The sequence below is a fragment of the Peromyscus maniculatus genome, chromosome 14 (genome assembly GCF_049852395.1).
Source record: "Peromyscus maniculatus bairdii isolate BWxNUB_F1_BW_parent chromosome 14, HU_Pman_BW_mat_3.1, whole genome shotgun sequence".
Classification (NCBI taxonomy): Eukaryota; Metazoa; Chordata; class Mammalia; order Rodentia; family Cricetidae; genus Peromyscus; species Peromyscus maniculatus.
The window spans coordinates 18,652,501-18,679,312 of record NC_134865.1 but is presented as its reverse complement, the minus strand read 5'-3'; the positions used below and the strand labels follow the sequence as shown (position 1 = coordinate 18,679,312).

The 26,812-nt window shown below is 45.1% G+C and overlaps 1 protein-coding gene and 1 non-coding gene across 10 annotated transcripts in view; both read right to left on the bottom strand.

The window, feature by feature from the left end:
* Window positions 1-20,690, bottom strand: part of Heatr5a (HEAT repeat containing 5A) — a 115,484-nt gene extending 94,794 nt beyond the window's left edge. For 3 of the 9 annotated variants that reach the window (XM_076550680.1, XM_076550685.1, XM_076550687.1), the window contains exons 1-4: window positions 20,506-20,684; window positions 4,425-4,627; window positions 1,927-2,138; window positions 205-313 (exon numbers count right to left, since the gene is read on the bottom strand). In XM_076550680.1, the coding sequence (XP_076406795.1) occupies window positions 205-313; window positions 1,927-2,138; window positions 4,425-4,550 (447 nt within the window). In that variant the 5' untranslated portion in view covers window positions 4,551-4,627; window positions 20,506-20,684. Of the gene's footprint in view, window positions 1-204; window positions 314-1,926; window positions 2,139-4,424; window positions 4,628-6,459; window positions 6,557-7,701; window positions 7,944-19,913; window positions 20,009-20,281; window positions 20,399-20,505 lie in introns of those variants that run through there. The other 6 variants (XM_042260629.2, XM_076550681.1, XM_076550686.1 and 3 more) reach the window with 6 other exon arrangements.
* A 1,885-nt stretch (window positions 20,691-22,575) lies between these two features.
* On the bottom strand, window positions 22,576-22,739 carry LOC121822628 (U1 spliceosomal RNA). Its single transcript, XR_006063803.1, has one exon. It is a non-coding gene; the product is annotated as a U1 spliceosomal RNA (small nuclear RNA).
* Between the last annotated feature and the right edge of the window lie 4,073 nt (window positions 22,740-26,812).

Below are 26,812 nucleotides of genomic sequence, written 5' to 3'. Positions count from 1 at the left end.
TTCCCTCTAGCTACGCACTGCTTATTCCTTTCCAATGAGAATAACTCACCTATTTTCCAGGCATTACACACAATCGAGACATATTTAATTTACAGATAAAGACACACAGATACCTCTGCATGCTTCAAGAATGCAAACCTTTTACTAGCTCCAGCAGACACAAACACGTAAGATGTGAGCGTGGAATTCTTCAGCTGCACTTACCTCTGCACTCTTCATGGCTTTAAGAATATTCCCCACTGTATCAGCAAAGGCATTAGCCAGTATTCTACCCAACTTCTTGTACAAGGCACCCAAACACACCACAGCAGCACTGAAACAACATTGAAATCAGAAACCAAGTCACGACCAAGAAGGGCTGGTGGTATAAACATCTTAGCACTATGTAAACATGACTATTAAGACTCCTGCCATTCCTGGTGGCTCTACTTTTAGGAAGTATGCTCGGATATTAAAGTTTAAAAAATTATGCAGGTATATGTACGCCCGTGTCTGCGTTTCTGCGTGTGAGTGCAGTGCGCACAAAAGCCACAGGGGGATCAGGTTTGCCCTGGAGCCAGAGTTACAGAGTTGTCAGCTGCCTGACCATGCTGACAGGAATCTAACGAAGGCCTTCCCAAGAGGAATCTCTCCACCTCCCTAAAATGCTTTTAACTGTGATGAACTATCATTCCCTTATATTTTTTGTCTTAGTTTACTAAGAACTTAATAAAAGAATAAACAAACTCTGAAGAACTGCAAACACATTCTTCAACACTCACCTACCAAACACTTAGGGAGACGTTTTCAATCTCAAAGCTGGACTTACCCTGTCTTTTTTTTTTTTTTTTTCCGAGACAGGGTTTCTCTGTGTAGTTTTGGTACCTGTCCTGGATCTCGCTCTATAGACCAGGCTGGCCTTGAACTCACAGAGATCCACCTGGCTCTGCCTCCTGAGTGCTGGGATTAAAGGGCCGCCGCCACCCAGCAACTTACCATGTCTTAATCAGTCTTTGCTATTGTCGTTATTGTTATTAATTCCAGTATCAGGAATTAAAGGAAAGGCCATGAGTGACATTCCATCTTACTCCTATTGTTACTTAATCCAGGGCCTTCTGAATGCTAGGCACGTGTTCTACTACTGAGGTATGGATTCTTAGCCTCTAATTTTTTAAAATTATTTTATGGGTGTTTTGCTTGCATGGGTGTATGTGTATCATATGTACTCTTGGTGCCTGTGGAGATGAAAAGAGGTCCCTGAATTCCCTGGAACTGAAGCTACAGGTAGTTGTGAGCCAACAAACATGTGGATGCTGAGAATTGAAGCTGAGTCTTCTGTAAGAGCAACAAGGACCTTAACTGCTGAGCCATCTCTCCAGCTCCCCTAAAATATGCTTAAAAGGACTTTCTTGACAGGAAGATATTGTGAGTTTTTTTTTGTTTGTTTGTTTGGTTTGGTTTTTCAAGACAGGTTTCTCTGTGTAGCTCTAGCTGTCCTAGAACTTGGTCTGTAGACCAGGCTGGCCTCAAACTCATAGAGCTGCCTGCCTCTGCCTGTCTCCCACGTGCTGGGATTAAAGGTGTGTGCCACCACTGCCAAGATAAATGTTGTTTTTTTGTTTTGTTTTGTTTTTATAGATTAGAAATCAAGCTGGGCACGGTGGCAAACGCCTTTATGCTAGAACTCAGGAGACAGACACAGGCAGACCTGAGTTCAAGGCCAGGCAAATCTACATAGGGAGTTCCAGGATGGCCAGTACTACTTAGAGAGACCCTGTCTCATAAAATAAAAGAAAAAAATAAATAAAAGAGAAATCAAAACAAAATGAATTTATGCTCAATTTCAAAACGAGTGTCAAATAGGCTATTATTAGTATATCTACATACTTTAGAAAATCACACAAGGAAACAGTATTTTGTATTGTTAGGTTCTAATGTTTAACTTACAGTTTGGTGGGAAGGTAACTTGGAGAGTCATCTTTGCTACGAATAAGATCATTGCATTTATCAATTGTCTCATACACAGAAAATGTGTCTCCAATACTATAAAGTACGGCTAGATTGTGAGCCAGGAGTCTGCGAGTGGGAGGCCCCGGGGAGCTGCTCAGCAAGGACAGGAGCTGTCCCACCAGAGTCTTCTGCTTCTCCCTTACATCGTTCTACAAAGGGAGACACAAAAGACGGCAGCAAGTTAAAATAGCCACCCGTGACTGCACAGAACAAACCTTCCCTAGGAAACCCAAGGTTATCCTGAGTGCGGATCACAAGCAGGCTGGAGACTCAGGCACTGTGCTATACCAACAAGTGGTTCTTCGCTTTGCTGTCACCAAAAAGGAAACTGGAACACTGCAGTCCATCCACAGAGACAGGGCTCTATCTCCTCTAAGTCTACTTGACAGACACACAATTTGTGATGTTACACCTTCTGACTGAGCCAACTCCCCCATTCACTTACGTGAGCAGTGTAAGGCAGAGGTCTACGACCCAAAGCAACAGCTGACCCTGCAGTGGCTTCCTAAGACCAGCACCATTTTCTTTTTACACGTGAATGCATACAAATGCTCAGTGTCACTCTAGTCTACCTGTGTGTGCTCTGAAGAAGTCACTGAAACGCTAATGGCGCTCGGGTGCTCACTCAGGCCTCAATCCACAAGTTAGTGTTTGTTCAATTGGCAGACAGATTTTTTTTTTAAGATTTATTTATTATGTATGCAACATTCTGCCTCCATGTATGCCTGCACACCAGAAGAGAGCACCAGATCTCATTATGGATGGCTGTGAGCCACCATGTGGTTTCTGGGAATTGAACTCAGGACCTCTGGAAGAGCAGCCAGTGCTCTCAACTTCTGAGCCATCTCTCCATACCTGTAGACAGAATTTTATCTTAAAAAAAAACAAACAACTTTTTCCAGCCAGGTGTGATGGCACATGCTTTTAATCCCAGCACTAAGGAGGCAGAAGCAGGTGGATCTCTGAGTTCGAGGCCAGCCTGGGCTACAGAGTAAGTTCCAGGGCAGCCAAGGCTACACAGAGAAACCGTCTCAAAACAAACAAACAAAACAAAGATTTCTTTTTTTAAAACCTGAAGTATATTGACGTTTTGCCCGCATGTATTCTCCACGTGTTATCTAGTGCCCTTGTAAGCCAGAAGAGGAGACTGGACCTTACAGACAGTTGTAAGCTGCCTTGTGGGTGCTGGGAATGGAACCTGGGTCCTCTGGAAGCGCAGCTGGTGCTCTTAACCACTAAGCCATCTCTCCAGCCCCAGAAGTTTATCTTTTGTTAAGCTTACTTTCCCAAACCTAGAAACTTCTTCTAAGTTCTTCTTGAAGATAAGCAAATTTATCAAATGTTTATATTATAGAGCCCAATAACAACAAACTGTTTCAGAACTAGAAAGGCTTTTTTTTTTTTTTTTTTGGTTTTTCGAGACAGGGTTTCTCTGTGTAGCTTTGCGCCTTTCCTGGAACTCGCTTTGGAGACCAGGCTGGCCTCGAACTCACAGAGATCCACCTGCCTCTGCCTCCCGAGTGCTGGGACTAAAGGCGTGCGCCACCACTGCCCGGCATAAGAAAGGCTTTTAAGTGATTTAAAAATCAGTTTTTAAATTAACAAACATTTATCTTTTGTTAAATCCTACATGTATCGTGTGTGTGTGTGTGTGTGTGTGTGTGTGTGTGTGTGTGTGTGTGTGATGTATAACCCAGACTTCCCCCATGAGCAGTGTGTTTATAACACTTTTGTATTACGTACCAAAATGTGATTATATAAAATGTCCTCATTAAAGATGGATGCGAGAGTGTCCAGAATTGCTACCTCATGTTCATGTATGCAACATGGCCAAAGGTGTAGGCACACAATATGAGAAATCAGTTTTCTTTCTTTGCATCTATTTCATGAGCTTTATGAGAGGGAATATAAAAATCAATTCATAGTCTCCTGACACCTCTTACAGTTTTTGAAAGTAAAATTCCAATGGGATTTTGTTTAGCCCCATAGGACATCAGGACTTTATATATTTGGAGAAACACAAGATGCAAAAGGTAATGAAGATGAAACATAATACACTGTGGTTGTGATTAAGCGTTTGTGCGTGTGCATGTTCATGTGCGTGTGTGCGTGCACACACGCTCTGCAGTATTGGTGGGTGAACTCAAGGCTTCATGCATGCTAACATTACTACTGAGCTATATTCCCAGTCCAAGTGTTACATGTATTTTTAAAGTACTACAACAAACATTGGCTAATTTCATTCTGCTTCTTTGAACTTGTAAAATTGATAGTGACATTTCAGAAGCGGCAAGGATTCTATCACATTTCATTGCTAAGTCTTAAGACTTTTACAAACTAATAGGTGACTATAGACAAAGTAAGAAAACAGACAAATGGAACCAAACATTCCTGGCACATTATGGAACAAAATCAGCTTCTGTGATGTTACCCACCCTGCTGGTTGCAAGCAAAAGCTTCTCCAAGTATCTCAGCCATTCGAAAATAAACTCAGCCTTCTGAACTTCACCTAGTTGACTAGACGCTTCTTCATTGAGCAGCAGGCTGTGAGCTAATTCCATTCCTTGCAGCCAATTCTCTTAGCTGGTCACAGGTCTTCTCATTTATAATCGCAGTCAATACACCTAAGGACCAAAACCTGCAACGGGAGCAAAACACTTTGAAAGGCGATCGGACTGCTGGAAAATTCTATAAGAAGTAAAAGCATGGCTAAATATATCCTTAGAACTGCTGCAGGGTGAATCCCAGAAAGGTCCCAATAGTAAGTTCCAGTTAGCTGACCCAAATTCATCTTCCCATTCAAAAGGACAGGCGGGCCAAACAGGGCAGATTGTCAACAAGCAAAAGCAAAACAAAATCACTAAAACCACGAGATAATCCACTTAAGTTCTCCAAGTTTCAGGGTCAACTAATGAGGTCAATGTTAGATTTCAGTATTCACTGTACCCTAAATACCTTTCTATTAAAATGTGTCATAGGTATTTTAACAAGTGACCAAATAGCTAGCCAGCTTACTAAAACCCTGTAGAGAACCTGACCACTTCCGTACTCTGGCTTGGGTCTCTGGAGCGACTGCTCTTGCCCAATCAAGATTCACTTGCAGCTTGAGGCGTTTTAGGACCACCTGTCTTCACCAGCAGAGTCACCTTCCTGGAGTTCAGTTGTAAACACCTTTCTGATGGCTCGTGGGGGATTTCTCCAGAACCGTAAAGCATCATCACATGTGTGTGACCCAAGCCCAGTGAAGCCTTAATAAGGGGTATAGCCACCAGCATCTCTGTGCACCACGCCTCTCTAGATTGCACAGGACACAGACATTCACACTAACTCTAACAGGTGATGTGAGCATGGGACGGTGCTCATATTGTATTTTTAAGAAAGTTTGTGCTTAAGTATGTTGCTGTAACATATTTTTAAATGATCAACTCAACCATAAAATATGGCAAAATGTTAACAGATAAGTGGTGGACGTGAGAGGGGTCATTTTACTAGTCTGTATTTTTTGTACTTTTAAAAAGATCACAATAAAATGCAGAAAAATTATTCAAGTAATTTTTAAAAGCTGTCTATAAATAAATAATAGTATTTGAGGGCCAGAGAGATGGCTTGGCAAGTAAAGGCGCGTGCCACCAAGCCCGGCAGTGTAAGTTCAAGTCTCAGGCCCCACATAGTAGAAAGAGAAAACGGACTCCTGCAAGCTGTCCTCTGGGTTTTACACACACACACACACACACCCCAAATACAATTAATTTTATTAAAAATACTACTACTCTAGCTGGGTATGATGGTGCACACCTGTAATCCCAGCACTCGGGGGCAGAGGCAGGTGGATCTCTGAGAGTTTAAGGCCAGCCTGGTCTATGGGGTGAGTTCCAGAATGACCAAGGCTAAACATAAGAAGAACCCTGTGCTGAAAAGCAAAACAAAATAAAACAAACAAAAAAAGACTACTACTCCAGTGTGATGGTGCAAGCCTTTAGTCCGGCTACTGAAGCAACTGAAAGTGCAGGATCACTCGCCTAGATGCCGGCCTAGGAACACAGCAAGACCCCTTTTAGGAGACAAAACCACAGCAGCTTCCAGGAGACGCAGCTGTCAGCAAGAGCAGCGGGCACATGAGAAGGAGCACTCATCTACACGAGTTCTCTACGCAGCAAAGAGAAATGACTGACTGCTACAGGTAGTTCAAATATCAGGAATGCATGCTCCACGTTTCCCTAAGCAAAACTAACTATTTCAATAGAAAAGCCAGTAAGGTATATTAGAAAATCAGGTGTGAGATGTAGGAAGGTTCTTATTGCATTTGATTTCTTTCTGGGTGCTTCCTAGTATAACATGTTTACACTACCACATCATCGTAATTACTAGACATCTGAAAGGCCCGTGGAAGACTCCACACTGTATCTTACTTATGTCAGCTGCTATGGACCCACGTCTAGATTTCAGGACATATTCCTGACCAAAACCCACCTCTGTCCAGCTCTAACTAGCTTCTCACTCTGTGCTGCAGCCATCTTCCCGATCAGTTCTGCCAACATGCCTAGGACTGTCCACGAAAGGGCACCCAGAGTCACTCAAAACCCAGCTTAGTTTCTTTCCAGAAGTGTCACCTTTAAGGGGCAAAGAACAATACAAACATCCAGGCATCACCTGGCTAGTAACCCGCTACTTGGGAGGTAGAGGCAGTAGTTAAGGATTATCTATCCTTAGACACACAGCAACATTGAGGCCACCCTGGGCTATGTGAAACCCTGTTTCCAAACCAACCAACCAACCAACCAACCAACCAACCAACCAACCAACCAACCAACCAAAAGAATAACACAAAGAATGCTTCTAAGAGTTTTGCAGAAATGAGACGAATTATAGCTTATTTATAAAGCTTTTCCCTTTCTTAAATTACCAAAATGGGGCTGGTGAAATGGCTCAGTAGCTAGTGAATCTGCCACCCACAGTAGTGATCAGAGTCAGGAGCCTAGAACCATCCTGGCAAATGCTAGGTGAGCTTGGCGACCTGCCTATCATCCCAGCATTTGGGAGGGAGAAATGAGATCTCTGGAGCAAGCTGGCTAGCCAGACTAACCATATGAGGAGCTCTGGGTTCAACTGACAGACCATGCCGCAGTGAGTAAGGCGGAAAGCGACTTGGAAGAACCCTGAGGCCAACTGTCAGCCTTCATGGCACGCTCAGGCATTTGTCTGTACAGCCCCTACACGCATGTCCCCCAGCCCTAAACAAGTTATATACATGCATACCACACACACAAGGAAAAAGAATTAGAAAAATGAACTGGCTGAAATATTCACAATTAAGGACAGAATTCAGAAATGCTAGAGGAACACTTTTTTAGAAGAAACCTACTAAGCATACAGTACTTTTATCTTCAGTATCTATGACTCTAGAGGGAAAAATAAATAAATAAATGTTCTGTGATCACCGGGGCAAATGACCATCTTAAGAATCAAATTACCCTTTCAGGAGGCCGACGGTGCTGCTGAGAAGACATTTTTCTTCCTTAGACAGCAGCAATATTGTGGTGTAAAATGATCTATCAAGAAGCAAAATAGCTAATACAATGTGATAATAAATAATTCAGCAAAAAAGCTCGAGCCCAAGAGCAGGGCACAAAGTTCCCACTAATGCTTCCCATGCAGCCCTCACAAGGCACTCTCCTCAAGGGCGGCAGCAGCCAGTTCCTAAGGCGATCTCACCTTTCCCCTCCGGCAGGCCAGGCCACACCTGAGACCCGCACACCCGCACTCTGAAGTGAGAAGCGACCGCACTTTGCAGACAGAGGCTCCGACTGAAGCCTGGCTTTAGGAAGATGGCTGCAGATTCAGCGTTGCCTCCTGCAAACCCTAATACAGCCACAGCCTCCATACACTGAAGAACTGCACTTGGCTAATTTCCTCTTCCACTCACATTTCTGTTGAGAGAGGAACTGATTTATCTCCTGAAAGTGAACACATATAGCAACATTTAGACATGCGCTTCCTTTTGTAAGATGGAGTCTTGCTATATGCTACCTAAGCTAACCTTAAACTTGCAATCCTCCTACTTTAGCTTCTTGAGTAGTTCGGACCATAGCCATACAGCACCACACCTAGCTGGGATCTATTTCTCAAAGCATAGTCAGTAGTCGCTTGAAAAAAATGACTTCATAAAGCCACTGTTCCAACTCTAATGCCAGCAGCAATTTTAATGGCTGCTGATATCTGATCACTTACTATGGTCTAACATTTACTTTCTTAAATAAACCTTAAAAAGGTTGATAGGGTAGCTATTTTTTAAAAATGTATTATTATTTTTAAGTCTATGTGTACACATGAATGCTGTGGAGGCCAGCGATGCTGGATCCCCTGGAGCTGGGGTGATGGGTGGCTGTAGCTGTCTGAAGTGGGTGCTGGCAACCAAGTGAGGGTCCTCTGCAAGAGCAGTGTGCACTCTTAACCGCCATCCATCTCCCTCACCCCTGTTTCTTCTATTTTAAGTTTCCCAGGTGCTGAGACCTGAACTCAGCTCCTCTGCAAGAACAGTACGCACTCTCACACACCAAGGCAGCTTTCCAGCCCTCGGAGTGGCTATTTTGATTGCCTCCTCTTACAAATGAGAAAACTAAGGTGGAAAATGAGGTAGCTTTCCTGAATACACACAAGTCTTTTTAGTTGTTTTGGTTTCTTAAAACTATTCTGAAGGAAAGAAAATAATGACAACAAGGAGAAGATGAGGCACAGATAATGTACTGGATTGGTCTGTCAGTGTGTCCCCGGAGAACGGAGAATAATCAGAAAATGGAACCGAGTGCAGCGGGACCAAGTGCCCCAAGTCCTGCGCGACACTGGATTAAATTTCCAACACGTTTCTAGATTCTCACTACTCAAAAGGTACCACAGCAGCTTCAGCTCAGCCCCCGTCTTCAGTGTCTCTGCTTTTGTTAAATAAGGCTGAACAAACACCAACTCTATACAAACCATTTTTACCAACCTAAGCGTTTCAAACTGAAGCAACCCCCCAAATCAACAGTAATCACCTACAGCACAGCCAAGTGCTCTAACCTCAGGTCCCCATTTGTGATCAGGGCTTTGAAAACAACAGGTCATGGATCAGGACCTCCCAAGGCACACAAGGCATTAGCTAGTGCTTCACCACCAAGACAAAAATGAGGTGCTGTCTTCTTGACTGTGAGTATCCTGAGGTACTGGGTAACTGCCCCAATTAGAAAAAATACGAAAATGCCAATAAAAGAAACTCTAAAACGCCACGAGGCAGGAGATTGTCATATGCATTCTGTGCAAACTTGCCAAGGGGCATGTCCCAGACACTTCAGACAATTTCTTATTTGTGTTTGTTTGGAGACAGGGTTGCCTGGAACTCCTCATCCTCCTGCCTCACCTCCTAAGGCTTCAGTCAACTTCTGAGCGGTTTCTAAAAGTGCTTACAGAGGTGGAAGATCTGAGGGTACTGCCAAGGCAGCTCCTGTAAAGATGTGGAACTGGATGTGGAAGGACACCCCAGGAATTCCAGCACTTGGGAGACGGAGACAGGCGGGGGAGGAGTTCAAGGTCATACTTGGCTACACAGCATCGGAGGCCAACCTGTGGTACAGGGCCCTTGTCTGAAAATCGTGAGTAAGTAGACTGTCCACACTTAGACACATACAGAGGCTGTCAACACACAGCGGCAGTTGTTTGTGTTTTGTGATCAAAGGACGGCGGTGTTACTAGGACAGTTATTTTACACAAATCTCAGCGTCAGCAGCGTTAGAACCACACCTACTACAGACCTGCACTGTCACACCCCTCACCAGTTAGAACCACACCTACTACAGACCTGCTCTGTCACACCCCTCACCAGTTAGAACCACACCTACTGCAGACCTGCTCTGTCACACCCCTCACCAGTTAGAACCACACACCTACTACAGACCTGCTCTGTCACACCCCTCACCAGTTAGAACCACACCTACTGCAGACCTGCACTGTCACACCTGCTCACCAGTTAGAATACCACACCCATTACAGACCTGCTCTGTCACACCCGCTCACCAGTTAGACCATCACACCTACTACAGACCTGCTCTGTCACACCCCTCACCAGTTAGACCATCACACCTACTACAGACCTGCTCTGTCACACCCCTCACCAGTTAGAACACCACACCTACTACAGACCTGCGCTGTCACACCCCTCACCAGTTAGAACCACACCTACTGCAGACCTGCGCTGTCACACCCCTCACCAGTTAGAACCACACACCTACTACAGACCAGCACTGTCACACCTGCTCACCAGTTAGAACCACACCTACTACAGACCTGCACTGTCACACCTGCTCACCAGTTAGAACCACACACCTACTACAGACCTGCTCTGTCACACCCCTCACCAGTTAGAACCACACCTACTACAGACCTGCTGTCACACCCCTCACCAGTTAGAACCACACCTACTACAGACCTGCTCTGTCACACCTGCTCACCAGTTAGAACATCACACCTACTACAGACCTGCACTGTCACACCTGCTCACCAGTTAGAACCACACCTACTACAGACCTGCTCTGTCACACCTGCTCACCAGTTAGAACCACACCTACTACAGACCTGCTGTCACACCCCTCACCAGTTAGAACCACACCTACTACAGACCTGCTCTGTCACACCCCTCACCAGTTAGAACACCACACCTACTACAGACCTGCTCTGTCACACCCCTCACCACTTAGAACACCACACCTACTACAGACCTGCACTGTCACACCCCTCACCAGTTAGAACACCACACCTACTACAGACCTGCTCTGTCACACCCCTCACCAGTTAGAACCACACCTACTGCAGACCTGCTCTGTCACACCCCTCACCAGTTAGAACCACACCCATTACAGACCTGCACTGTCACACCTGCTCACCAGTTAGAACATCACACCTACTGCAGACCTGCTCTGTCACACCCCTCACCAGTTAGAACCACACACCTACTACAGACCTGCTCTGTCACACCCCTCACCAGTTAGAACCACACCTACTGCAGACCAGCACTGTCATACCCCTCACCAGTTAGAACACCACACCTACTGCAGACCTGCTCTGTCACACCCCTCACCAGTTAGAACCACACCTACTGCAGACCTGCTCTGTCACACCTGCTCACCAGTTAGACCACCACACCTACTGCAGACCTGCTCTGTCACACCCACTCACCAGTTAGACCACCAAATCTACTACAGATCTGTACTATTACATCCGCTCACCAGTTAGAACATCACACCTACTGCAGACCTGCTCTGTCACACCTGCTCACCAGTTAGAACCACACCTACTGCAGACCTGCTCTGTCACACCCACTCACCAGTTAGAACACCACACCTACTACAGATCTGTACTATTACATCCGCTTACTAGGTGCTAAGGTCTGAACCCAGTGTCTCAAGCATGCTAGGCAAGCGCTTTACCAACTGACTACAACTTCAACCATTTTGTCTACACATTTTTAAAAAATTTATTATTTTAAATTACGCATATGTGTGTGAAGGGTATATACCTGGAGTGTACGTGCTCACGTCAGGTCCCCTGGAGCTGGAGCTAAAGATGATTATGAGCTGCCTGAAGTGGGCGCTGGGAACCAAATCTGAGTCGTGGGCAAAAGCAGGGTCCACTCTTAACTGCTCCTCCATCTCCCCAAATCCTGTCATTTCTATTGTAAGTAAGTGCATGTTCATACTGTTTCCACACTGCAAGTCGCTTGTTATCACAAATTTAAATTTCGATTCTTGGAATTCTGAATATACACCCATGTAACGAAGTAAGTCTATGTTTTCTTGCCAAACTCCAAAGCCAAAGACCTTATTTTAATATAAATTTAAAAAACATACATATGTAGCACCAAGTCATTCGCTGTACAGAGATTTCACGATTTTCCTCAGGCTTGGTAGGAACTGGAAGAATGTTTTTCTCACCCTTTCTCTATACAAGGTAAGGGACAGCACAGGTTCAATGCCCCAAGAACCGTGGGGACACAGGCCACAGAGCAGAGAACCAGGGTGGGTCAGGAAAGAAACAGGAGTCGCACGAACCAAGGACTGGGAAGACGTTAGAGTGAGGAAGGGCAAAGGTGGGCACGGGATCATATATCCCCCCCCCCCCCCGCCCCGTTTTCCAGAGTATTCCATGTTACTGCCTGGGTAAGGAAATGGCAAGTTAGATGGAAGGACGAGAGGTGGCCACTGGAAATTCCAACTGGAGGACAGCGGCTCCTGGTCTCTCTCTGGCCAGACTACACACAGAAGAGCTGAAGTGTACAAGGAAGTGCCCTGGGGTGAGGAAAGACTGAGCAGCAGAAACCAACACCAAGACAAAGTAATGAGAAACCAAAATTGTATGCCTGCCGAGCATGGCAGTGCACTGCTTAAGCCCAGCACTCTCCAGGCAGGCAGATCTCTGTGAGTTTGAGGCCGGCCTGGTCTACAGAGTGAGTTCCAGACAGCCAGGGAAACCCTGTTTCAGGAAAAAAAAAAAAAAAAAAAAAAAAAAACTAAAACAAACAAAATAAACACACTTGTATAACTACCACCACCAATGAAAACTGGGGCTGGAACCTAGGACCCTGCACATGCTAGGCAAACAGCCACTGAACTAGGTGCCCTCTTACTTTTGATTCTGAGGCAGTCTCCTGGATGCGAAGGCTAGTCTGGAACCCTGTAGGCTAGACAGGCCTTGGATTTGCGACCCTCCCTATCCAATTTGTTTTCCGTTGCTACATAAACCACTGGACAAAACCAACCTGAGAGGTTAAAAAAGGTTTACCTGGCTTCATCCCCCATCACAGTCCATCATCAAGACAAGGCAGGTGCTCAAATAAGGAACCTGGGGGCAAGAACCAAAGTGGAGGCCACAAAGGACCGCTGCCACAGTCCAACTTTAAAGCCCCTTAGACTTTAAATTTTCAATGCTTTGAAAGTCCAAGTTCTCTTTAAAAACCCAACATCTCCACTGGGTGCTAATCCTAGCACTTGGGAGACAGAGGCAGACAGCTCTCTGGGAGTCCAGGCCAGACTGGTCTACATTAAGAGTCTATGATGGTTTCTCCTCTTCCTCCTCCTCTTCCTTTTTTTTTTTTTTTTTTTTTTTAAGATTTACTTATTTTATGCACATGAGTGTTTTGCTGTGTGTGTGTGTGTGTGTGTGTGTGTGTGTGTGTGTGTGTGTGTGTGTATGCATCACCTGTATATCTGGTGCCCACAGAGGGCATCAGATTCTTGGAACTCAAGATCTGGAGTTACATATGGCTGTGAGCATCATGTGAGTGCTGGGAACTGAACCCAGGTCCTTTGTATGAGCCACTGAACTGCTAAGGACTCTTAACAGCTGAGCCATCTCTCCAGTCCCATCTAAGGTGGTCTGAATGAGAAGCACTCCCCCACAGGCTCAGGCATTTAAACACTTAGTCCTGGCTGGTGGCATGTCAGGGGAGGTTCAGGTGGTGGAGCTTTGCTGGAAGAATCCCATCACTGGGACGGGTTTTGAGATTAGAAGTTGGTGCTCCTTTGTCTTAGTTGGGGTTTCTGTTGCTGTGAAGAGACACTGTGACCCCGGCAACTCTTATAAAGGAAAACATTTAATTAGGGTGGCTCACATAGTCAGAAGTTCCGTCCATTATCATCATGGCGGACATGGCAGCGTGCAGTCGGTCACAGTGCTGGAGAGGCAGCTGCGAGAGGACTCGGTAGCACCATGGTGGGCTTCTCCTGGCCCCAGCCTCTACCAGGCCTGAGTTTCAATTCCTGTTTAGGTCTCTGTTTCTGTTTCTGATAAGGCAGGTGAGGGAGATATTGCACACTTACAGCCCCAGCCAATCAGAAACACACTAGTGTGGCTGCTGCTCGCATGGCCAATCACGTTTAGGGTGGCCTAATCCCCTCCTGGCTGTCCATCAAAGGAGCCTGCGAGCTTCTCTGGGGGTCCTCACCATTTGTGGTGCGGCTGACCCCTGCGTGCAGGAATTCTTCTCTCAAGAAATAACTGCTCTTGCTTCTGCATACATGAGTGGTGGTCTTTTGTGGGTTGATCTTTGGACCCTAACAGCTGTTACATGTTGATATGCAGGCAACAGGAAGTAGACTGAGTGTCACACAAAGCGAAGCTGGAGCATCCACAATGACACACCTCCTCCAACAAGGCCTCACAGTGCCACTCCCTTTGCAGGCCATTTTCTTTCAAACCACCACATACTTCAAGTTTGATCTTGCTGCTTCATGTTAGTATTAACATGCAAACTCTCAGCTTCCCGTTCCCACCACCATGCCTGCTACTGCCATGTTTCCCTGCCATGGTAGACTCTTACTGCTCTGGAACCGTAAGCCCATATAAATTCTGCCTTCTATAAGCTGTCTTAAGCTGTGATGTTTTATCACAGCAACAGAAAAGTAAATAATACAAAGTCCCAGGACAGCCAAGGAGACATTATTACACCCTGTCTCAAAAAAAGCTGGGCATCATGGTACACACCTTTAAGTCAAGCACTTAAGGGGCAGAGTCAGGAAGATGTCTGAGTTTGAGGTCAGTCTGGTCTACATAATGAATTCTAGGACAGCCAGGGATACATAGGGAGAACCTATTTCAAAAACAAAACAAAAGGCCAACGATTCTCAACTGAGGGGTCCTATATAATTAAAAATAAGTCAGATACTTCTTATTCTAAGAGGGGAAAAAAAACAAGCTTAGCTACACTTAAGTCAACACAAAAACAGCACCTGGCAAATTCTCCAGCTCCATGTCCAGCATCTGGGACTCACAATCTTCTGGGCTTGGGAAGCTCTATTTCTCCAGCTCTGACACCTGCAACACACACAACCTGTCTCACAGGCTCGGGCCAGCTCCCTCCATACCTGGGGATGTTCGTAGTGGTCGCCCCATAGTGCTGGTATTGCTAATATGCTGGGTCTGCAACAGAGACTGCGCCTTCCTTCACCAGGGGCCTCCCAGCCTCTCTTCAGGGACCTGCTACATGGTGCCAAGCCTCAGCCTCTCTCCATAACGCCCACTCCTGCGCTATCATGCCTCCAAAAACAGCTCGACACAGGAGACACTTACACATCACTAAGTTCAGCTGCCACTTTGAGATGCAGCCTTGAACCCTCTGAACCACAGTCTATGTGCTGACCCTAAGGAAATACTCTCCAGAAATTCTCACCTCAATAATACTGGTCTCTCGTTGATCACGGCTGTTTTTTCAGCCCTAGCTAACCAGCATCTATTGCCTCCGTAAATCAAAGGTGTTATGTCCCCAGATTCTTAATTCAAACATACCACACAAATGGCCCTCACAGTCTCAGACACTCTCAAACTTCAGAAGCCAGGCCTCCACTGTCTGCACGCCTCCCAGCATTCTCATCTGCTAAGTTCCCATAACAGCTCATTAAAGTCCGAGCACACAATGGCTTCTCCAACCCAAACTTCCAAAATCCTCCACACAACAGTCCAAGGCATAAGGCACAAAGTCAGATCCCTCCCAGCGACATCCCACCCTCTGGTACCAACTTCTGTCCTTGGTCACTTTCTGTTGCTGTGATACAACACTGACCAATGCCGGGCGGTGGTGGCACACGCTTTTAATCCCAGCACTCAGGAGGCAGAGGCAGGAGGATCTCTGTGAGTTTGAGACCAGCCTGGTCTATAGAGAGAGATCCAGGACAGGCACAAAAACTACAAAGAGAAACCCTGTCTCAAACAAAACAAAACAAAAACAGAAACAAAAAAAAAAAAAAAGAAAGAAAAAGAGAAACAAACAAACAAACCACTGACCAAAACCAAGTTGGATTAAAAAGTGTTTATTTGCTCCATCCTTCCACTGCCGGCCATCATCAAGGGCAGGGAAGCCAGGAAAAGAGCTCAAGTAAGGAAGCAGACCATGGAGGAATGCTGCTTACTGGCTTGCTCAGCTACCCTTCTTACACAATCTAGGCCCATGTGCCTAGGGACAATGCTGTCCATGAGGCTACCTACATCAATTAGTAATCAGGACAATTCTTCAGTTGAGGGTCCCTAGTCAGGTGAGTCCAGTTGACAAAAACTAACCAGCTCATTCTCTCTTGAGCTCACCAAAGCAACCAAAGCAAAGTACTACAGACCCATGGCACCGGACCCAGCTCTAAGCAGTAGTATTATTATAGACAAAGATAATGGATTAAGAAATCTGTCTATAGGCTGGGGGTGTGCCTTGGTGGTAAAGCACTTACATACTAGCAAAGGAGGAAAGGAAGGAAGAAAGAACCCCGAAAGGCAGAAGAGAGGGAGACAATCTGCTCAAAGCTAAAATACTATTGATGTGAAACAGAGTAGCATCCATGTCCAGTTTCCATGTCTGCTTTCCTTGAATTACTCATACTGTAGCCAATGGCTGCTGTTAAAGACAATGATTACAGCTGCTGACAAGTCTTATAACCTTTACAACCCGCAGCTCTTTCTCTCCTCCTCACTCTGCTGTGTCTCCAGTACTTTGGAGCTTTTCATTAAAGTGCTAGGTTTTTCAAAGACATTAGCTTCCAGAAAGGAAGATCAGTAAGTACCTAAAGTATTATCAATGTAGCTTTCATATTGCTTGGTATTTATTCCTTAAAAAAAAAAAAAAAAAAAAAATTCTCCGTTTCACATACCAAACCCTCCCATCTCTTTCTGCGACGGGAGATTTCACTCTGGGTACCCAAGAACCCAAAGGCACGTTTTCCGGTAAAAGAAGCATTACTTGTCTGCATCTCCCCATACGCCTCTAAAAGTCACAAGGTCCAGCAGTCTCATCACTTGGTACCTAGTTCAATATCCAGTACCGGGAAGTAAAAACACAGAGGTCTAAACAACAATTCATTGTTTGAGAACTCACAAATTTGACATACATCCCTCAAAGCCTATTCATTTCATTTTGACATGATTAATAATCCAGTTGTCTCAATTTTAGCTAGAGTAGAATAGTGCGCTGCATTAGATGTGAAAGGGCAAGCCCCCTGAGAAGAGGACTAATCCAGAGCAGGCAGCTAACAGTGATGGAACACTATTAACAAGGGTATCTTCAAAAGCAGAGAAATAGGGCACTGTAAGGTACACGAGATGCCACCGTCCCTGAGCACAGCAGAATCTGCAAGCTCGGACAGGAAATCTTACTCATGTTCAAAAACTCGATCCTTGTACTTGCTGCTTGCACAATCCGCCATCTAGAACTTCCGCGTTTCACTATTAGATTCCTCTCCCCCTTCCCCCGTGTAGAGCTCTTCTTCTAGTTAACACTGACAGATTCACCCTTTACCACACTATGGTCCCGCATTCCAGCTCATCTTCATGGTTCCACAGTTCCGTGGTTCCACATCATGGCTCCACAGTGCAATCTGTAACACAACCTGCCCACGATACCCAGCACACAACTTCACACATGTCTGGCCTCTTGGAGCCGCACCTTCCTGAGGGCTTTCTTGGCAGACAGAGCTTCTCACTCCCTGACAGACGTCCAGTGAGACGCCTCATTCTGCAGTGACAGCTCCTTGGAATAACTCCTTGTTTCTCTGCCTTCTGGCAGCTTCTGTCATGGCCCACCCATGACTTACAGAGTAAATATACAGTCTACTGCATCAAATCTCCACACTGATGTGGGAAGCCCTCTATCATCAAATTGAGTGTTATTTCTACAGCATAAAAAAAAAAAAAAAAAAAGAATACCCACATACAGTGAGATACATATTGACTACAAATAGCACCTTAGTCAGTTCAAGCCATGCTAACAAATGAGATTAACAAAAAACATTTCACAACCTTCTGGTCTTTGGAATTAAGATTGAGAGATTCTGTACCTATACAGGTGCTTAAAAAAAAAACAAAAACCTCTTAATTCTGGAGACATACCCAATTTCAATCTGCTGAGCACTTACTCAGAGTTCTAATATCCCATTCTGCTTAACCTTGATCTTAGCCCAATGGCCAGGAAACAATCCCATTTGATTCTTGCTACAGAAACGCCTTTGATTTCAGGTCTACACCTACACTTCAATAATATTCTAACTGATCTAGTAATCCAATGGTGTTATCAGTAGCCATGTTTAAAGGAAAAGTCAGGAGCCAAACGAACTCAGGATGGATGTCATGACTGTTATACTAAAAAGGAGGGATGAGGCTCATGGCCCTGAGCCAGATTCCCAGGGCTGGAGGAGCTCGAGATGGAGATGGTGGCTACCTCAAAAACCAAACCAAACAAACAAAACACAGACCAGATCTGATTAAAGCTAAAAATCAGTTGACGAAACATAAAAAGTATCCCCCCTTTTCTTCACTCCCGAGAGACCAAAGCTGCTGAAATGATTTAACTATGAACTAGGTAATTGTAGCAGGAAAGCCACACCCTAATAGCACTACACTGGACCTAGAATTCAAAGGATTCAGAAGGGATTTTTGGCTTTCTTTTGCTTGTTTATGGTCTCAGTGAAAAGCCACCCAAATTCTTCAGTGGTACTGTGGGAATACTAATGCATCACACAAGACTAAATGTCATTAAACAGGTTATCAACAATCTAGACAGATGAATTTAAAATGTCCAGAAGTTAATCCTTTATTTTATTCATAAGAAAGGCTAATAAAGGTTGTTAGCAATTGCCCTTTTAAACATTAAGCTGGAAGGGTGGGAGGAAGATTAAAATGCACAGGGCAAAGACAATCTTCCCACAGAGAGTATATTCATTAGTTTAAATTGATGAGGTTAATTTTAGATAATAATTAAAAAATTTTAGAGGTACTTTGGGATTCTGGGGAGATGGTTCAGCAGGTAAGAAGGCTGGCTGAGCCAGAATGAGGGCCTGAGTTCAAACCCACATAAAAAGAGGATGCGGCAGGCAGAGAGAGGAAGACTGCCGAAGCTTGCAGGCCACCACCTTATCTCCCCGTTTAGGGAGTGACCCTGTTTCAAAAAAGGAGAAAGTGGGAGCAAGGCTCTCTGACCTCAACATATATTCATGGGTGCAAGCGCCTGCACATACATATGTATATGAACAATACCCCTGCAAGAGTTATTTTGGAATTCTGACTTTTCTGTTACTAAAGTCAAACACTAAAATAACTAAAGAACAAGGAAAGGTGCCGTAATCTAGGATCCATAAACAGGACCAAAGGTTAAAGTCGGCTCTCTATGTAAAGTAACTGCATTCCAAGGCACAACAAATTGAACCTCCAGGGTTCTCTGCCTCTTGGTATTACATTAAACTGCCTCCTTGATTTCATTTTTTGAAACTGAGTTTCACTACTGTGTGGATCCCTCTACACAAGCCCAGGATGGCTGGGAATTCTTCATGTTTCTGCCTCAACATCCTAAACACTACAACTACAGGCATGTGATACTACTCTTGGCTTTACCTGCTAAAGAAAAAAAAATCAACAGTTCTAAAAGAAGGTAAATCTCAGTTTGGATGCTTATCTAAAATTTCATTCTCTCTTTTATCTCTCCTTTAATTCCAATACTCTGGAGCCAGAGGCAGGTTTGAGACCCTGTCTCAAATAAATAAACAAACAAATAAATAGGTAAACAAACTCCTTTAATTCCAATACTCTGGAGTCAGAGGCAGGTTTGAGACCCTGTCTCAAATAAATAATTAAACAAATACATAAATAGTAAAATCAAACCTGTTCCTTAGACACTCAGGCATAGTTCCTAAGACGTTTGGGAAACAAAACCAGACAATTCTGGCCACATCCATTTAAAGGCCAGCGCTGCTGATGACTCGGTCCTGAAAGTTCTTAACTGTATAGGGTCTTTTTTCTTTTTTATTTCCTTAAACTTCTCGACATCTCTAGGCTCTAAGTTCCTTCAGGGCGGCTAGCATGCATATAAAACACACACACAACCTGAAGGACCGCAAGCCATCTGATTTATCTGACCTGATCGTTCAAATTACCTTAACTTGCCCGAGGTACACGTTATGGTTAATAAGTACCACTAGGAGCTTTACGAAGTTCCTGAAGATTTTCGGTGTCTTGAAACGATGTCTTGCTGGTGCGTCGGAAAGTAAAATAAGCAAATAAATAAAAACACACACACACACAAACGTTTCCTCGGACTACGCGAACGCCCCCAGCGAAAGCTTTCCTTCCTTCCTTCCTCGGAAGACCTTGGAAACTTCTGGCAACCTAAGGCAGCATCCACTCCCTGCAGCTGGGGCCCGACCCGGCACTGCAGGGCGGGTCCCCCGGCCGCGGGGCAGGCGACCCGGTCCCCGACTTTCCCCTCCCGCGCCCCGGCTCCGCAGCGGCGGTCCCCGCCTACCTGTTGTGCCCAGGGGAGAGCCGCCGCGCCGCCGTCAGCCCCGGCGTCCGGGCTGTGGCTGCTGCCCGGACCCCGCGGACCTCGGCTCGGTCCCCACCCCGGCCCGGGTCCTCAACCTCCGCACCGCGCCCACCGGGGTCCCGCGCCACCCGGGCTCCAGCCCGCCCCGGCCCGGCCCCTTAGCGCGCCGCACCCCCGCCGCCTCTCCGCATCCCCGGGCTTGCCTGCAGAGATGCCCTGAGCTCACACCTTGTCCCGGCTGTGCCACGTTTACCGGCTCCGCGACGGCACAGCGGCACCCGGCTCGCCGCAGGCGACTGCGGGGCTGAGCGAGCGGGCGGGCGGGCGGGGCTGACAGCGCGGCGGGAGCGGCCATTGGGAGCGCCCGGCCCCTCCCGCGCCCAGGCCCGCCAGCCGCCCGCCGAGCCAGAGAGCGCACACTGTGGCAGGCGTGACTACTCCACTGCCGAGAGAGCGATGGGGGCGCCTGAGCCGAAGTCAACGTCTAGGACAGCGAGCGCTCTTGCAGACCGGAGATTCCGGCCACAGCTATTTTTGTCTGTTTGTTTTTTTTTTTTTTTTTTTTTTTTTTTGCCACCAGCCAGAATCTATGGTTGCGGCTTTGGGGCTTAGAAGGCAAAGACACTATACAGGAGCGTGGAAAAATTCAGGCAGGGCCGGAGCTGTAGGATATGATGGAATCTTACACGGGGAAGGGACCCTAAAGGGTTATATGAAGATCGCCCACGGAATGAGTGGCCCCGAGAGAAATGTGTTTTCCCACTACAATCAGGAGTTAGAGTGTAGGTTTTTTTTTTTTGTTTGTGTGTTTTGAAACAAGCTTGCAAAAATGTTGCAAACGTAGTACAAAAACATTATTCGCCTGAACTGTTTTGAGATTTAAGTTGCTAACGTTTTGCCGCACTGTCCCTGAGCACCTTCTACATAGTCATAATAGCTATCTTAGCCAAACTCCATGTGATACACTTGTTTTGCTGGTTGTCTCAATAGTGTTCTTTATAGTAAAGCTCTTCATTTCCAAAATAAGTGTGCTAGATACTTGCAATTCATATCTTTAGCTGCCTTCAATCTAGAATACTTCCTTAGCCTTACTTTGACTTTTACAACCTTGACACTTGAAGATTTATTAGCCCATTGTTTTTATAGAAAGGCCTCCATTTTGAGTTTGTCTGATATTTATTCATTATTAAGTTTAAGACTCTCACAAGTGATTGTGTTTATGTGTCTGTGTTGGTTTTTCATTACTTCCCATTAAATGGCACTGTAAAGTTACTTTTTCAATCTTTGTAACTAATACGTATTTTCTGAGGAAGACTCTTTGAAGCTATCTTGTTTCAAGGTACCTGTAAACAACCCTGTTTAGAAATTCATAATTTATAACACTGGATCCAGAGTTACAACTTCATTAAGCTGATTATAGTGTGCTTCCATTATTTATTTACTTACTTTTACTTTTATATTTATTTTTATTTATGTATGTGTGGGTCTACATGTGTGTATGTGCACCACATACATGCAGTGCCTACAGAGGCCAGAAGAGGGCATCAGATCCCCTGGAACTGGAGTTACAGGCAGTGGTGAGCTCCCTGATGTGGGTGCTGGGAACTGAACTGGGGTTCTCTGCAAGAGCAGTGAGTGTCTTTCTTTCTTGTTTTGTCTTGCATCCTGTACAGCCTGGTTCTAGAAACCTGACTGGGGTAGTGAGGGAGATGAAGAAATGACCCAGGTGCAGAAAAGTTGGGGTAAGATGGGTTACGAGCATTCTGAAGGAATAGCACTAACTAATCAACAACCCATTGGAAACCTCAGCACATGTATTATATACAGCACAGGGGGTGGTTAGCTAGTCTTTATAGGAGGCCTCTGTGAGCAGCATTGTTAGCCGCAGTTGCTAGTTTTTCGCACATTGGTCAATCATTAGTAAACATTTGAACCAAAAGTGGCTTTGCCACTGCCGTGGGTCTGAGCCTTGGGTCCTTGACATGGCCATGCCCATGTCAGCGATATACATTTACTCAGGGCTGATCTCCACTCCTTCCAGTCTTGTTTGTTTATATGTATGTATGTGTGCTTGTCTTTATGTGCACCGTGTGCATGCAGGTACCCACAGAAGCCAGAATTGAAAGTTTTGGAGCTATGAGAACTGGCATCCAAGGTGGTTGTGAGCTGCCTGATGTGGGAACTTGAGCCAGGGTCTTCTGCGAGAGCAGCATGAAGCTATCTCTTTAACCCCTCCATCTCTCTCTCTCTCTTTTTTTTTTTCTTTTTTTTTACAGGGGAGAGAGCGAACGCAGTCCCCCACTACCACAAATTATGCAGTCGAGTTTCCCGCATTTGGGGAAATCGCAGGGGTCAGCACATCCGGAGTGCAATGGATAAGCCTCGCCCTGGGAAAACCACCTTCGTGATCATGGTATCTCCCTTGCCAGGTAAGTATCCCTTCATCTCTTTTTATGATCAAATTCTCCTAAGTTTCTCCATAGGAGCTTCATTCATTCTTGCTTCTGTGTCTTTGTGTTATGGGTTGTTTCCCAACCTTCTATGGCTGAACATTTTAAAAGATATAACACATTGTAAAGCCTTAAGTACACACTCTACCAATCACCCAGATTCTGGGCCCTTTAAGACATGTCTCCATGTTCTTGGCACACCTTTACTTTCTGACATAATAAAGATAACCCAGGCTCACCAGGGTGAATGCAACAATTTCTTGAGAAGCCCTGGTTCCTTTTAATGTATAATTATCCCCCCCCCACCCTGCTTTTTTTGTTTTTGAGACAGGGTTTCTCTGTGTAGTTTTGGTGCCTGTCCTGATCTCACTCTGTGGACCAGGCTGGCCTCGAACTCACAGAGATCCGCCTGGCTCTGCCTCCCAAGTGCTGGCATTAAAGGCGTGCGCCACCACCGCCTGGCTGGATAATTATATCTTGCAGCACTAGGTTTGTTTGCTGCTGCAGTAGCAGCATGACTACTCAGACTGCATCAATGAATGTAGTTAGAGAATATTTGTATATTCATAGTCATGGAGTCCATCAGGATGCATATACTCATGCACATGCTTACAGTTACATTTCTTTCTCTAACTTTATAAATTTCCAGTAAGAACATAAAACTGGGTAAGATTCCCTCAGTAGGCCAAGCACCATTATACATATTCAAAGAGATGTCTGAAGATATCAACATGGATTTTGACCCACGATGGCAAGTGACTAGTCCTGAACTGTGTAGTCTCAAAGGAAGCAGTAGAACTCACTAGTTATATTACACAGGTGTCCTGAGCAAAGGTAGATATCACCGCAGTGTATTTAACAGTATTTTACATAAGAAATGATCACAACTTCATTCCCATCTGATCCTAAGGGCACGTAGGTTCCTTCCCAACCCTCAATCTCTCATCAGATAAAGAAATAGAGTACACATGCATGAAGTTTATGATTTTGTTCCAAAGCAAGGCATTTGACCTCTTTCTTTGAACTTTCCTCCTCTGGCAAATGAGCATGTTACACTCAGAGAGCCTCTCTCCACTTCATAAAATCACATTTTCTACTGTTACTCTTACAAGAAGAGCTCCTTAAGGTAAATGAAGTAGCTGTGATTTTGAAGAAATAAGCCCAGAAAGCCCGAGCTGTGTGCTTAGTAGGTACAGCACAGGGTTAGCTAGTCTGTAGGAGAGCTCCATAGCCGAGCAGTCTATGAACACCCAGAAGGCAGTTTATAAACATCCAGGAGGAGGGAGGTACAACTGCCAGGCTTTGCACACAGTGATCAATCGTTCATAGACACTCATGCTTGGACTCCGGAGGAACGCTTTGCCATTGCCCTTGAGCTTAGGACCTACGGGCCGTAGGAGTAAACGGCTTTGCCAATTCCACATGGGTCCGAGGCCTTAGAGTACTCAGCACGCCTTTGCCCCTGTCAACGATACACATGCGCTTAGAATGTACTCCCTCGGGGCTTCCTCCGCTCCCCACAAAAACGAAATACCAGGCTTCACAACTCTTGGTTAGAATCAGAAAACCAGGGAGGGGGGTTTCGGGAAGCCAGTTCAAAGATGCTGTAAGTACGGGAGAGGAGCACTTCCGTCTTTGGCATATTGCTTTAACACTGAGGTACCTGGGAAGATGGGGAGGCAGTGACCCTGAAAGGGCAAGGATCAAGACAGGAAGTTCCAGCCGCAAGAGGAGGACCTGGCAGCAACACACCCGCAGTGGCCAGAGAGAGCCCTGTGGATGATGGGGTCCAGAGCATTCTACGGGAAAAGATTGGTGCCTGTGGGGGATCACCAAAGCAGGGCTGAGAGCAATCAGAAAACAGTCCTTGGTCAGCTTGTCACTTAGTTCCTGCCACAAAGTCCCTGATGGAAACCACAGGAAGCAGCATCCTGTGCCAAATTAGTCGCAGGGTTCATCTATCAAGGTGAAAGAACAAACTTCGATAACACTTGCCGCTGTGTTCTAAACACAAGCCAGAACCCAGGGAAAGGACGCGCTCAGGGAGCTGCAGCTGAGGACAGCATTGAGTACCGCACAGGCCCTCTGCTTCTGCTGCAAGTGCCACGGACAAGCTGCTTGTTTATGGACAGATAGACGGCTTAAAACTAAGTGAGTGTGTTCATTAAGGGTGCTTCGTTCTTTACAAGCAGCAGAGAAGGCACCCAGAAAAATCCTATTTACCAGCTGATGATTTGTGTGACTATGAAGCCGATGACAGAGGATCCTCTCCTTAAAAACCAAATATGATGGAAGGACACACAAGACACTATTAAAGCTCAAGTAATTCATAATCAAATTAACAACTTGAGATTATTAGTTTTATTTGTCTAGCCCAGACATTGGACTTAGGATAGGGCCCATATAAATTTTATTTTTGCCGAATTATCGAATACAAAGAAAAAGTATATAGACATCATCCCTAAAATCCTGTGATTTAGGGCTGTGTGCTCCCTCTGTGCGATAATGAAAACAAAACCTATGGTTTAGGGCCAGTGGACTAGCTTAGCAGGTTAGAGCATCTGCTGTGCTGGTCTGACCACCGGAGTCCAGCTCTGCAACCCACAGGGAGAGGAGGGAATGGACTTCGGAAAGTTGTCCTCTGACCTCCACACATCTGCTGTGCCTTCACATAGTCACACATGCGACTCTCTCTTTCTAAATGAAAATTGTAAAAATACACCACAGTCATAGTGGCACACACTTTTGATCCCAGCACTCAGGAGGCAGAGGCAGGGGGATCTCTATGAGTTCGAGGCCAACCTGGTCTATACAGCAAATTCCATGACAGCCAGACTACACAGAGAGGCCCTGTCTCAAAAAAACAGAATAAATCAATGAGCCAACCCAATGGTTGAGAAGCTACTGTTTATTAATGAATATAAATCTCTCATTAGCTTCTTTAGAGCTCATTATTCTTAAGGCAGATTCTAATAAAAATGAGTTTATATGTCAAATTCCTTTATTAGTGACAAAACTTAGGGGCAGGAACTGAATCTGGACCCGAATATTTAACTGACCAGTAAGAACAACAGCTAGAAATTAAGATGCTCATGAAATATGGTTACACTAATTTGTAGACCCTGAGTCATCCATCAGGACAAAAAAGAAAAATGTTAATAATATGGAATAGAATTATGTACTCTTGAACTCAATTTACCACCCTACAGACACTGTCAGAGCAGAGCACAGATCCACTTAGAGGCCATCCTTGCTCAGATTAAGAATGATTTATTGGCTTGTACATTTTCTCTTTTGGTTATCACTTCTTGCCGAAATTCTGAGACCAAAATCAAGAGAGAAATTTTCTTATTTATTATTTATGACAAAACAATAAACAATACCTTTTTGGTGTTAGCTCTTATTTGAAAGAATAGTGGAATTTTTCAGCAAATCCATCTAGTCCTGGATATATATATATGTGTGTGTGTGTGTGTGTGTGTGTGTGTGTACACACATATATTTATATATATATATATAAATTTTTAATCTACTTCAATCCCATTACTGCTGTTACCTCCTTCCTTCCTTCCTTCCTTCTTCCTTTCTTCCTTCCTTTTCTTTCTGTCTTTCTTTTTCTTCCTTCTTTTTTTCTTTTTATTTTAAGACAGGCTCGAGCTGGGCGTGGTGGCGCACGCCTTTAATCCCAGCACTCGGGAGGCAGAGCCAGGCGGATCTCTGTGAGTTCGAGGCCAGCCTGGACTACCAAGTGAGTTCCAGGAAAGGCGCAAAGCTACACAGAGAAACCCTGTCTCGAAAAACCAAAAAAAAAAAAAAAAAAAGACAGGCTCTTTCTAACAGCCCTGACTGTCCTGGAACTGACTCTGTAGACCAGGCTGGCCTCAAACTCACAGGGATTTGCCTGCCTCTGCCTCCCGAGTGCTGGGATGAAAAGTATGCGTTCCTGTCTGTCCAATCACATTGCTTCTTATAGGTTTGTCTAAATGCTTTGTCTCATCTTTGTTTAATTTTATTAGATTATAAGCATAGAAATGCTTCCATTTTGCTTTTGCAATTTGGC